This window comes from Bombina bombina, chromosome 6, assembly GCF_027579735.1.
Source record: "Bombina bombina isolate aBomBom1 chromosome 6, aBomBom1.pri, whole genome shotgun sequence".
NCBI lineage: Eukaryota > Metazoa > Chordata > Amphibia > Anura > Bombinatoridae > Bombina > Bombina bombina.
The window spans coordinates 703,054,644-703,069,387 of NC_069504.1; the positions used below are offsets into that span (position 1 = coordinate 703,054,644).

At 37.9% G+C, this 14,744-nt stretch overlaps 1 protein-coding gene across 2 annotated transcripts in view; it reads right to left on the reverse strand.

The window, feature by feature from the left end:
• The window catches only part of HOOK2 (hook microtubule tethering protein 2), a 113,038-nt gene that overhangs the window by 80,074 nt on the left and 18,220 nt on the right, over positions 1 to 14,744 (reverse strand). For both annotated transcript variants that reach the window (XM_053717844.1, XM_053717843.1), the window contains exons 9-11: positions 10,704 to 10,867; positions 9,922 to 10,062; positions 9,561 to 9,762 (exon numbers count right to left, since the gene is read on the reverse strand). In XM_053717844.1, coding sequence (XP_053573819.1) covers positions 9,561 to 9,762; positions 9,922 to 10,062; positions 10,704 to 10,867 — 507 coding nt within the window. The remainder of the gene's footprint in view (positions 1 to 9,560; positions 9,763 to 9,921; positions 10,063 to 10,703; positions 10,868 to 14,744) is intronic.

The following is a 14,744-nucleotide window of genomic DNA, read 5'->3' on the forward strand; positions in this document are numbered from 1 at the left end:
GGGTGTCAAGTGCCTTTAACATTAAAGGGATAGAAAGGTAAAAAATGAAATGAGCATGGGTGCATATCAATTTGAAATAGAAGCATTTTTGCAATATACTTTCATCAGCAAAAATGCTTCAAGTAAAAGTTATTATGGTTTTCTGCAGCATACTCACATGTCCTGGGAGGGCTGTGCATCAGTATTTAAACACCATGCCTGCTCAAAGAGCTGGTGGTGGTGTGTATTGCTTCTGTAAACTTAATCTGTGTCATACAAGTCACTACTGACTCTCAGAAGGTGTGTTGCTTGAATACTAGTGCACGGGCCTTCGCAGAATATGTGCGCATGCCAGGACCGTCTTTAACACAGGGCAAAAGGGGCAGCTGCCCTGGGCCCAGTCTCTGTTGAGGGGCCCAAGAGTCCTAAAAAAAAAAAAATTTTTTTTTTTTTTAATGGTTCATACCAGACTGCTGATGTGACATGGGGAACACACACATTCAGTCCTAATACTGTCACAGTCAAAAGTACTCTGCTTATATTTTTTTTAAAAACTGTGCCAGACCGTGCCGGTTTCATGTGACATGCCAAGCTAGTGCCATGTGCTGTTTTAGATTTGCACTGTGCAGCACTGAATGCAAAGCCCTAACTCGGCATCCAGCCATTTCCCACTGCATCAGAAAAGGTCCTACTGGGGTTACCACTGTTACCAGGTAACTGCTCTGGTGGTGGGGATTGTTTCTGGGTAGGGCTGACTGTAGGCGCATGCAGCAGAAAGCTGGAGCGGCAGGCACATGAGGATTTGAGCATCTGTGCAGCTGCATACACTGCTCTCTTCAGTCTTGAGGCTGTGTGACTCATCTCACACTGTATCCATGCAGCCTTGGACAGACAGCATCCAGTCTACTGGTCCCCTTAGCCCTGCTCTTTCTGCTGTGGCCCTAAGATCAACTAACTGAAGTTTGTTAGGGGAATAGTGCTTTGTAGAAAGGTGTCAGTGGGAAGAATAAGTGCGTGCACACACGCCCCTTCCCATGCAGCATTGTCTAGTTCAGGGTGAGAGGGAACTTGTTCCTAGCAAAGAAGCGACATGTGCTGGTGTGGCTGATGTATAGCTTCATGCTGATACTTCACACATTAATGAAAGGTTTATTTTTATAGTTTTTATTTTCTCTCTGTCTCAGATTTTACAGCTTCCCATAGTAGTTCTGCTGTTCCAGTCAGTAAACTTATATTTGTCTGCACCTCCATGCTTCCTCCTTTACCTTGCTTTGCTCCTGTTGGCTGCCCTAAATCTCTTTAACCAGCTAACCTCACACCAGAATCACATTCAAAAAGAATATTAAATGAATCCACAGTGGAAGAATTTATGTATTTATTTACTTATTAGTACTGCTTAGGTCCAGTTTCACATATTGCATTTTTTTTTTTTTTTAAATGATTAGCCCAGCAGTGGATGATCCACCGCTGGGCTAATAATAATAAAAAAACATAATTTATGTAAGAACTTACCTGATAAATTCATTTCTTTCATATTAGCAAGAGTCCATGAGCTAGTGACGTATGGGATATACATTCCTACCAGGAGGGGCAAAGTTTCCCAAACCTCAAAATGCCTATAAATACACCCCTCACCACACCCACAATTCAGTTTAACGAATAGCCAAGAAGTGGGGTGATAAGAAAAAAGTGCGAAAGCATATAAAATAAGGAATTGGAATAATTGTGCTTTATACAAAAAAATCATAACCACCCCAAAAAAAGGGCGGGCCTCATGGACTCTTGCCAATATGAAAGAAATGAATTTATCAGGTAAGTTCTTACATAAATTATGTTTTCTTTAATGTAATTAGCAAGAGTCCATGAGCTAGTGACTTATGGGATAATGATTACCCAAGATGTGGATCTTTCCACACAAGAGTCACTAGAGAGGGAGGGATAAAATAAAGACAGCCAATTCCTGCTGAAAATAATCCACACCCAAAATAAAGTTTAACGAAAAACATAAGCAGAAGATTCAAACTGAAACCGCTGCCTGAAGTACTTTTCTACCAAAAACTGCTTCAGAAGAAGAAAATACATCAAAATGGTAGAATTTAGTAAAAGTATGCAAAGAGGACCAAGTTGCTGCTTTACAAATCTGATCAACCGAAGCTTCATTCCTAAACGCCCAGGAAGTAGAAACTGACCTAGTAGAATGAGCTGTAATTTTCTGAGGCGGAGTTTTACCCGACTCAACATAGGCAAGATGAATTAAAGATTTCAACCAAGATGCCAAAGAAATGGCAGAAGCTTTCTGGCCTTTTCTAGAACCGGAAAAGATAACAAATAGACTAGAAGTCTTTCTGAAAGATTTAGTAGCTTCAACATAATATTTCAAAGCTCTAACAACATCCAAAGAATGCAGCGATTTCTCCTTAGAATTCTTAGGATTAGGACATAATGAAGGAACCACAATTTCTCTACTAATGTTGTTGGAATTCACAACTTTAGGTAAAAATTCAAAAGAAGTTCGCAACACCGCCTTATCCTGATGAAAAATCAGAAAAGGAGACTCACAAGAAAGAGCAGATAATTCAGAAACTCTTCTGGCAGAAGAGATGGCCAAAAGGAACAAAACTTTCCAAGAAAGTAATTTAATGTCCAATGAATGCATAGGTTCAAACGGAGGAGCTTGAAGAGCCCCCAGAACCAAATTCAAACTCCAAGGAGGAGAAATTGACTTAATGACAGGTTTTATACGAACTAAAGCTTGTACAAAACAATGAATATCAGGAAGAATAGCAATCTTTCTGTGAAAAAGAACAGAAAGAGCAGAGATTTGTCCTTTCAAGGAACTTGCGGACAAACCTTTATCTAAACCATCCTGAAGAAACTGTAAAATTCTCGGAATTCTAAAAGAATGCCAAGAAAAATGATGAGAAATACACCAAGAAATATAAGTCTTCCAGACTCTATAATATATCTCTCTAGATACAGATTTACGAGCCTGTAACATAGTATTAATCACAGCGTCAGAGAAACCTCTTTGACGAAGAATCAAGCGTTCAATCTCCATACCTTTAAATTTAAGGATTTCAGATCCTGATGGAAAAAAGGACCTTGTGACAGAAGGTCTGGTCTTAACGGAAGAGTCCACGGTTGGCAAGAGGCCATCCGGACAAGATCCGTATACCAAAACCTGTGAGGCCATGCCGGAGCTACCAGCAGAACAAACGAGCATTCCTTCAGAATCTTGGAGATTACTCTTGGAAGAAGAACTAGAGGCGGAAAGATATAGGCAGGATGATACTTCCAAGGAAGTGATAATGCATCCACTGCCTCTGCCTGAGGATCCCGGGATCTGGACAGATACCTGGGAAGTTTCTTGTTTAGATGGGACGCCATCAAATCTATTTCTGGAAGTTCCCACATTTGAACGATCTGAAGAAATACCTCTGGGTGAAGAGACCATTCGCCCGGATGCAACGTTTGGCGACTGAGATAATCCGCTTCCCAATTGTCTACACCTGGGATATGAACCGCAGAGATTAGACAGGAGCTGGATTCCGTCCAAACCAAAATTCGAGATACTTCTTTCATAGCCAGAGGACTGTGAGTTCCTCCTTGATGATTGATGTATGCCACAGTTGTGACATTGTCTGTCTGAAAACAAATGAACTATTCTCTCTTCAGAAGAGGCCAAAACTGAAGAGCTCTGAAAATTGCACGGAGTTCCAAAATATTGATCGGTAATCTCACCTCCTGAGATTCCCAAACTCCTTGTGCCGTCAGAGATCCCCACACAGCTCCCCAACCTGTGAGACTTGCATCTGTTGAAATTACAGTCCAGGTCGGAAGCACAAAAGAAGCCCCCTGAATTAAACGATGGTGATCTGTCCACCACGTTAGAGAGTGTCGAACAATCGGTTTTAAAAGATATTAATTGAGATATCTTTGTGTAATCCAGCATACAAAGCTGAAGAGGTCGCATGTGAAAACAAGCAAAGGGGATCGCGTCCGATGCAGCAGTCATAAGACCTAGAATTTCCATGCATAAGGCTACCGAAGGGAATGATTGTGACTGAAGGTTTCGACAAGCTACCATCAGTTTTAGACGCCTCTTGTCTGTTAAAGACAGAGTCATGGACACTGAATCTATTTGGAAACCCAGAAAGGTTACCCTTGTCTGAGGAATCAATGAACTTTTTGGTAAATTGATCCTCCAACCATGATCTTGAAGAAACAACACAAGTCGATTCGTATGAAATTCTGCTAAATGTAAAGACTGAGCAAGTACCAAGATATCGTCCAAATAAGGAAATACCACAATACCCTGTTCTCTGATTACAGACAGAAGGGCACCGAGAACCTTTGTAAAAATTCTTGGAGCTGTAGCAAGGCCAAACGGCAGAGCCACAAACTGGTAATGCTTGTCCAGAAAAGAGAATCTCAGGAACCGATAATGATCCGGATGAATCGGAATATGCAGATATGCATCCTGTAAATCTATTGTGGACATATAATTCCCTTGCTGAACAAAAGGCAAGATAGTCCTTACAGTTACCATCTTGAACGTTGGTATCCTTACATAACGATTCAATATTTTTAGATCCAGAACTGGTCTGAAGGAATTCTCCTTCTTTGGTACAATGAAGAGATTTGAATAAAACCCCATCCCCTGTTCCTGAACTGGAACTGGCACAATTACTCCAGTTAACTCTAGATCTGAAACACAATTCAGAAATGCTTGAGCTTTTACTGGATTTACTGGGACACGGGAAAGAAAAAATCTCTTTGCAGGAGGTCTCAACTTGAAACCAATTCTGTACCCTTCTGAAACAATGTTCTGAATCCAAAGATTGTGAACAGAAGTGATCCAAATTTCTTTGAAAAAACGTAACCTGCCCCCTACCAGCTGAGCTGGAATGAGGGCCGCACCTTCATGTGGACTTAGAAGCAGGCTTTGCCTTTCTGGCTGGCTTGGATTTATTCCAGATTGGAGATGGTTTCCAAACTGAAACTGCTCCTGAGGATGAAGGATCAGGTTTTTGTTCTTTATTGAAACGAAAGGAACGAAAACGATTATTAGCTCTGTTTTTACCCTTAGATTTTTTATCCTGTGGTAAAAAAGTTCCTTTCCCGCCAGTAACAGTTGAAATAATAGAATCCAACTGAGAACCAAATAATTTGTTACCCTGGAAAGAAATGGAAAGTAGAGTTGATTTAGAAGCCATATCAGCATTCCAAGTCTTAAGCCATAAAGCTCTTCTAGCTAAAATAGCTAGAGACATAAACCTGACATCAACCCTGATAATATCAAAGATGGCATCACAGATAAAATTATTAGCATGCTGAAGAAGAATAATAATAATATCATGAGAATCATGATGTGTTACTTGTTGCGCTAAGGTTTCCAACCAAAAAGTTGAAGCTGCAGCAACATCAGCCAAAGATATAGCAGGTCTAAGAAGACTACCTGAACACAGATAAGCTTTTCTTAGAAAGGATTCAATTTTCCTATCTAAAGGATCCTTAAAGGAAGTACCATCTGACGTAGGAATAGTAGTACTTTTAGCAAGGGTAGAAATAGCCCCATCAACCTTAGGGATTTTGTCCCAAAATTCTAATCTGTCAGACGGCACAGGATATAATTGCTTAAAACGTTTAGAAGGAGTAAATGAATTACCCAATTTATCCCATTCTTTGGAAATTACTGCAGAAATAGCATTAGGAACAGGAAAAACTTCTGGAATAACCACAGGAGATTTAAATACCTTATCCAAACTTTTAGAATTAGTATCAAGAGGACCAGAATCCTCTATTTCTAAAGCAATTAGAACTTCTTTAAGTAAAGAACGAATAAATTCCATTTTAAATAAATATGAAGATTTATCAGCATCAACCTCTGAGACAGAATCCTCTGAACCAGAAGAGTCATCAGAATCAGAATGATGATGTTCATTTAAAAATTCATCTGTAGGGAGAGAAGTTTTAAAAGATTTTTTACGTTTACTAGAAGGAGAAATAACAGACATAGCCTTCTTTATGGATTCAGAAACAAAATCTCTTATGTCATCAGGAACATTCTGCACCTTAGATGTTGAAGGAACTGCAACAGGCAATGGTACTTTACTAAAGGAAATATTATCTGCATTAACAAGTTTGTCATGACAATCAATACAAACAACAGCTGGAGGAATAGCTACCAAAAGTTTACAGCAGATACACTTAGCTTTGGTAGATCCAGCACTAGACAGCGATTTTCCTGTAGTATCTTCTGACTCAGATGCAACGTGAGACATCTTGCAATATGTAAGAGAAAAAACAACATATATAAAGCAAAATTGATCAAATTCCTTAAATGACAGTTTCAGGAATGGAAAAAATGCCAAAGAACAAGCTTCTAGCAACCAGAAGCAATGAAAAATGAGACTTAAATAATGTGGAGACAAAAGCGACGCCCATATTTTTTAGCGCCAAATAAGACGCCCACATTATTTGGCGCCTAAATGCTTTTTGGCGCCAAAAATGACGCCACATCCGGAACGCCGACATTTTTGGCGCAAAATAACGTCAAAAAATGACGCAACTTCCGGCGACACGTATGACGCCGGAAACGGAAAAGAATTTTTGCGCCAAAAAAGTCTGCGCCAAGAATGACGCAATAAAATGAAGCATTTTCAGCCCCCGCGAGCCTAACAGCCCACAGGGAAAAAAGTCAAATTTTTGAAGGTAAGAAAAAATGATTAAATCAAATGCATTATCCCAAATATGAAACTGACTGTCTGAAAAATAAGGAAAGTTGAACATTCTGAGTCAAGGCAAATAAATGTTTGAATACATATATTTAGAACTTTATAAACAAAGTGCCCAACCATAGCTTAGAGTGTCACAGAAAATAAGATTTACTTACCCCAGGACACTCATCTACATGTTTGTAGAAAGCCAAACCAGTACTGAAACGAGAATCAGTAGAGGTAATGGTATATATAAGAGTATAACAACTAGACAAACTAGTTGTAACTGAGAGTACAACAAAGTTATAAAGAGAGAGTAAATCCACTAGTGTCTAATAACACTATCACATCTACTAATATCATAAGGTTTTCCAAAGAAAATAGTGTTGAAAAATTGGTTCCCATTCATTCATACATTATAGTTTATTAGGCTAAGGAACTCACACTCATACAAGTAGCAAAAGCTGTAAATTAAAACCACTTGAACTCTGTGATTAGCATAATAGCCTTAAAGTTAATATGTCACTATTAGATATCCTCAATCCAAAAGATTTAAAGTTAACTAAGCCCTTACAATCCGAGGGCTGTTTTACTTTTACATATGCAATAAACGATATGAGGATATAGTATTAAATATTTGGTACTTAATATATCACAAGAGTAAGCAAAGTTAAAAACGGACGATAGGAGAGACAAAGCTGCCCCTATCGGACCCCTGACGCGCGTTTCACGAACGCTTCCTCAGAGGGGGACCCCCTCTGAGGAAGCGTTCGTGAAACGCGCGTCAGGGGTCCGATAGGGGCAGCTTTGTCTCTCCTATCGTCCGTTTTTAACTTTGCTTACTCTTGTGATATATTAAGTACCAAATAGTTAATACTATATCCTCATATCGTTTATTGCATATGTAAAAGTAAAACAGCCCTCGGATTGTAAGGGCTTAGTTAACTTTAAATCTTTTGGATTGAGGATATCTAATAGTGACATATTAACTTTAAGGCTATTATGCTAATCACAGAGTTCAAGTGGTTTTAATTTACAGCTTTTGCTACTTGTATGAGTGTGAGTTCCTTAGCCTAATAAACTATAATGTATGAATGAATGGGAACCAATTTTTCAACACTATTTTCTTTGGAAAACCTTATGATATTAGTAGATGTGATAGTGTTATTAGACACTAGTGGATTTACTCTCTCTTTATAACTTTGTTGTACTCTCAGTTACAACTAGTTTGTCTAGTTGTTGTTAGGTTTCCTAGTGAGTAATCCACTCCAGGTTTTGCTTCTTTGCAGAATCAATAATCTCAATATCTGAATATTATATGTAAAACGTCAATTCAGGTAAAATCTGGCAAAATTCTCACAAATCTACTCCCCCCAACCCTTTATCTCTAAATATATAAGAGTATATCGTCGATTTGAAAAGGGAGGTAAGAGATGAATCTCTACGACCGATAAAGACAAGGAAAGTGTACAGGCGCTGCTTAAAATCTAGGTAGTGATATATCTCTATTAGATCTCTAATGAGTATTACAATTTGTAATTAATGTTCCTCAAACAATGTTAAGGTGACATACAATGATATAAATAGATGTAAAAAGTCTTACAAATGTTAAAAAACGAATGTCCAGTTAAAAGTCAATGCTCCTTTTGATTGGTAAAAAGTGCAGGCTGCTCCTTAGAAAAGTCCCATAACGAACTTGTAGTGATAATCTAAAGAAATAAAGAGAAAAGAGCGCCCAAACGCATCTAAGTGCAGACAGTCTAAAAAATGTATTGTTTCACATATAAAAGTCACACATAAGAATAACACACAATTTAAAAGTCTAAAACAAGCATTGTACGATATCACCCAATGCGTTCTCCTCTTTGAGCGCTCAAATTAAAAACAGTGTTACTGTTTTGCAGGAAGTTTCCACACGTGAACAACCATCTATGTATTTTACATCAATATTAATGATTTTAACACGGTATAGGAACTTATCTCCATATTGAGAGAGTGACCCCTACAGCCAATCGGCAACGCGGAGCTGATCTAGGGAAGCAATTGCCGGATTGGCCAGGATTCTACACACCCACAGACATCCGGGTTACTGACGCTGCACGCAACGCCATTGAAGCTGAAGGAGAGGAGAACGCATTGGGTGATATCGTACAATGCTTGTTTTAGACTTTTAAATTGTGAGTGTTATTCTTATGTGTGACTTTTATATGTGAAACAATAAATTTTTTAGACTGTCTGCACTTAGATGCGTTTGGGCGCTCTTTTCTCTTTATTTCTTTAGATTATCTCTACGACCGATAACAGAGAACCTATGAAATAGACCCCTTAGAAGGAGATCACTGCATTCAAATAGGCAATACTCTCCTCACATCCCTCTGACATTCACTGCACGCTGAGAGGAAAACCGGGCTCCATCTTGCTGCGGAGCGCATATCAACGTAGAATCTAGCACAAACTTACTTCACCACCTCCATCGGAGGCAAAGTTTGTAAAACTGAATTGTGGGTGTGGTGAGGGGTGTATTTATAGGCATTTTGAGGTTTGGGAAACTTTGCCCCTCCTGGTAGGAATGTATATCTCATACGTCACTAGCTCATGGACTCCTGCTAATTACATGAAAGAAAAATTGATTTAGTTGTTTTTTGGGATGTTGGGGTGGAGAGCAAAATTGCATGGGGTGGGGGCCCAAGAAAATTTTTGCCCAGGGTCCAATCAATATTAAAGACGGCCCTGGCGCATGCCACTGAAAAACAGTAATAACTTTTACTGAAAGCATTTATGCTAAAGAAAGTATATTGCAAAAAATGCTTCTATTTAAATGCTTATTATATACAGATCATTAGTTTTTCAGTTTTCTCATACCTGACGAGTAAGTGTCTCCACTTGTCCACGGGAGGCGTTGGCCTTATGAAGCTCTTCCTCCAGCTGACAGGTGCGCTGCATGTAGACCGTGTTTCTCTCCTCTAGCAGCTTTACTTGACGCCTCAAGTCACCCAGATCCTCAAGCTTTTTCTTGTATGACTCCACTAGAGACTCCAGTTTCCCCACTCTGTCTGAAGAGTGCCTGAGAGAGCAGACATGGTTGTAAATCATCGTTTTACTGGCTGTGTCCCCATAATCCTTACCACATCTATTTAATCACAGAATATATGGGATCCAAACTTTTCAAAATAAAAAGGAATTTTTATTACTCAGCGTATGTTTTATCCAACTCTCAACTTACCTAAGCACATCCATCTCGTCCCGTAATGACTGGGCTTCATGTGCTAATCCTGTCAAGTCGTGGTTCCGTTGTTGTAATTCCTGCACTTCCCTGTCTAGTTCCTGGCACCGCTGTCTATAATCATCTCTAGCACTCTCCAGCCTGAAAGCAAAAAAGAAACAGGGTGTACAGTCTAATGTTGAATGAATATTAAGATTGTGACCCTCTAACTACTAACGCTTTCTTATTAACATCCTCATGTATTTATAGCTCTTCAATACATTCTAAAGCCTTATGATATAAGGTGCATGGTTACAGAGTAAAATACAAGCGCTACATAGCACAACTTACCATCTGACCCAATCTATTGTGCTGCCCATCAGTTTTCTAAAGGGACAGTCTACTTGAATTTTATTATTTAAGAAAATAGATGAGTCTACCTAGGTTAAGCTTTTAATACAGAATACCAAGAAAAGAAAGAAAATTTGATGATAAAAGTAAAATTGGAAAGCTGTTTAAAATTGCATGTCCTATCTGAATTATGAAAGTTTAATTTTGACTTTACTGTCCCTTTAAGTCCCTTATTAACTTTCTATTCTTTTTCCTCTGACTTTGCACCCACAAAATATGGAATATAATATTATGATGAGAGCCAAGAGGTATATTTTTTTGCATAGGTCAGTCCTGTGCGATCTGCAGCCCCTTTAAATTCTACCACCCTAGGTATGGGCCTAGTAAACTTATGCATTAATACTCTCTTGCTTCAGAAAAAAAAAAAAACAGGCCAAAATATTCAATATTACCTGTAATTCTCCTCCTGCAGTTGTTCTATCTGACTTTGTAACAGGAGCAACTTTTTGTTGAACAACTGGGGGGTTCCTAGGCTGCCACTAGACTCATCCTCTGGCTCCCGGAGCATTTTGTTTTCAGATATCAGATTCCGCTTCTCTTCCAGGAGCGCAGTCACCTACAGGCATAATGGGGCACCAAACGAGGGCAAAAAGGAGAGGGAGGAGGAGGAAGAGGAAAAAAAAAAGAGAAAAGAAGCAAGACCTCCAAATTGTAAGAGGAGAAGAAATACATAGAATAGAGGCATTATAATTTAATTTAATGGGGTGAGAGAAATTGTTTGGAGCATAGTAGGGGTCTTAATTTCCCAAATAAAAATGATGCTGTACTTTGGGTAAAATGATAATCCTCTATTTGGAACAGTATTATACAAAAAATATATATTGTTGAAAAAAAAAAACCCATATTATTTAAAACAAAATAAAAACACAGCAGCCAGAAGACTATATATATATAAAACACATATAGTGCTATACAAAGGGGCATTTGCATTTTAAATCCAATGACAAGCATTTTTAAATTTAAAATATACTTCTATTGTAAAAAATGACCCTAGTAAATGTGATCACTTTTACTGTGCACATGACTTGTGGAGGGTTTGCATATACCTATCACATCAGCTCAGTCAGTGTTGGCAGCATTGTGAGAAGGAATGATTGGAGAATGTGAGTGCATAGAACCGACAGTCATATGACCTGCAGGTTACATGCACAGTAAAAGAAAAAACAACAACATTTAGAATGAACTAATCTCTATGCCCCTGATTGGGTCTTTAACTGCAAAAAGGTTAAACACATAGAGCATGCAATTTGTGCACTACTCACACTACCTACATGTCATTCTCCACTACCATGTACCATAAAAAAAAAAAAAAAAGTAACTATCACTAAAAGCATTTTGGCTTATAGAAGAATAATGCAACAATGCTTGTATTCAGATTAAATAGTAATGTCCCTTCCAGCACCAATAAAGATACACAAAACAATATTAATAATATTATTATAATAATGAAATTATAGGGTAAGATAGGGAACATATCTGGCTGCCATGCTTGGTAGTATAAGTTTTAAGCAGCAAGACGTTTAGAGGGATTCTCTGTGCATATGGACAGACAGACATGCAAGTGGCACGTACATGAACAGTTCTGCAGCCTCTCATGCAAGCATTCCATTATGTGCACTGAATAGGTATCTGCTGGAACATTTACCTAAACATATTTTTATTACAGGATCTCAATTTATGCTTTAAGACACTTTTTCCATAGAGTGACATTTTTAAATTGCACCCTAATGACTTCTTAGTGAAATAGGATTTTATTTTCATTAACTAAGAAAGATGCATGAACAGTGTGTCAATTAAACAAATAAGAGAGCTTAATATTTAAACCTATCTATACACAACCATACATTATAATTTAAATACATATACACATTATATACTGAAGGTGACGGCACATTCATAATGTTTAGAAATAATATGTTGCAGTCTTTCTGTGGCTGCCAAAAATATTTGTATAATGTTGTAGGATATGTGGCTTTCAAATTAAACACACATACATTCATGTGTTAAGAGTCATGAAAGTCAGGATTAAATGCATAATAAAAAAATAAAACAGGCCCAATTTACTTATCTTATTAAAGTAGGCTCAGGGGGTGAATGTGTCTTGAGCACATATAGTTCTTAAAACACAGGCACCCTCCTGAGCCTACCTAGGAAAGCTCATCAACAAAGTATACCAAGAGAAGGAAGACAAATTGGAAAGTTGTTTTTTTTTGCTCTAAATTATATATAAAACATTTTTTTGACTTTCATGTCCCTTTAACGAAGGGTGACCATAAGAAACTTTTCTTTTTGATTTTCAATATTTTCTCTCACAGACGCACAGCAGATCCCTTTTTGAAAGTTAAGAGGGAGGCGCAGGGTTAGGCTGACAAGGCAGTATGCTTTGCAGACATGCACAGGATTAGTGTTAAAAGTTACAAAGGCAGGTATCAAACTCACCAGCACTTCTGGATGCCAAACCAAACCCAGCTTAAAACCTTTTTAGAGGGTAAAATCACTCTTTCAGGTGGGACACCAAGACCTTCAAAAACAAATCTGTGACCTAAAAACCTAGCAAGGCCATTCCCGAGAGAGCAGAAGTAGCAGAACAGCATTTAATTAGTATTAAACACTTTTGTATTACTAAGGATCCACTAGGAACATGGCTGCTCTATATGTAACTATGCCATTATAGATACACGAAAATTATAGGACTATCCCACTACAGATGTGGCTAAAGGGTATGGAACTATAATAGGGGAGAGTTGTATATTAACAAATATTGCTGAGGATTACAACCCAGAGGTGTCTGCACTGTGTATAACGGTAATAGAGAGGAGCTGTATAAATACACAGATATTACGGAGGATCCAACCCCAGAGGCATCTGCATTGTGTATAACAACAACAACAACAACAACAACAACGTATTTATACAGCTCCTCTCCATTACAGTTATACACAATACATTCAACTATGGGGTGGGATCCTCAGTAATATCTGTGTATTTATAAAGGTCCTCTCTATTCCAGTCAGACACAATTCAAAGGGACATTAAACCCCAACATTTTTTTCACGATTCATCCAGAGAATGCAATTTTAAAGAACTTTCCAATTTACTTCTATTATCTAATTTGTTTTATTTTTCAGATATCCTTTGTTGAAGAAATAGCAATGCACATGGGTAACCCAATCACGAGGCATCTATGTGCAGCCACCAATCAGCAGCTACTGTGCCTATCTAGATATGCTTTTCAGCAAAGGATAATCAAGAGAATAAAACATATTAGATAATAGAAGTAAATTAGAAAATTGTATAAAATTGCAAGCTCTTTCAAAATATAAGAATAAAAATATGGGTTTAATGTCCCTTTAAGCCACCACTATGGGGGTACCTCTGTTATATCTGTGTACTCATACAAACAGATACAAAGTGCAGTTATCTCTGGGGTAAGATCTTCAGTAATATCTGTGTATTTATACATCTCCTCTTTATTACAGTTATACACAATGCATTCACCTCTGGGGTGGGATCCTCAGTAATATCTGTGTATTTATACAGCTCCTCTATGAGGATCCCACACCCAGAGGTGAATGCATTATGTATAACTGTTACAGAGAGGAGCTGTATAAATACACAGATATTACTGCGGATACCAGCCCAGAGGTGACTGAACTGTGTGCAACTGTAATACAGAGAAGCTGTGTGAATACACAGATAAAACAGAGGTCACAGGAGGTGGCTTCATTGTGTGTAACTGTAATATAGGAGGAGGTGCATATATATATATATATATATATTACAGAGGTACCACCACAGAGGTAGCCATGCCGGATATAACTGGGGAGGGGGGGGGGGGGGAGGAGGAATGGATGTCTAGATACACAAATATTTTGAAGAATGCTGTATTAGAGGTATCTGTACATTTATAAAATTAACTTCATGCCACACCTACTATGCATAGCATAGTCTGAGTCAGATAATTGCTCTCTCGTTACGTGGCCCCAGTAATTACTGGGAGGTTTTTGCCCACAGACTCTTAAACAAAGCAATTTCTGTTTACATTCCCAACTAAAAGCGGTAATCGCACACCGGTTTATCCATTCTAAAACAATTCAATTGTGAAAATTGTGTATGAACAATATAAAAATTGGTATACACACACCATTTAAATTAGATGTGATTAGTAATAACTTAAAAAAAGACAAAAACAAATATTTTTGTCTAGAGTATTAAAATGGTCTAGCATCTAACATAACAAAAAATGGCAATGTGTGAAATATATGTCTGTCAAAACATATATTGTCATTTTATTGCACTATAGCTCAATTTTAATAGCTCTATAATTTATTTATTTCAGTTGCTATTAGTAAGGAGCTGTTAATTGTCAAAAATATTGTTATAATAAAAGCTAAGGTGTGAATTTATTTTCCACAGCTAAAACGTAGTTTTAT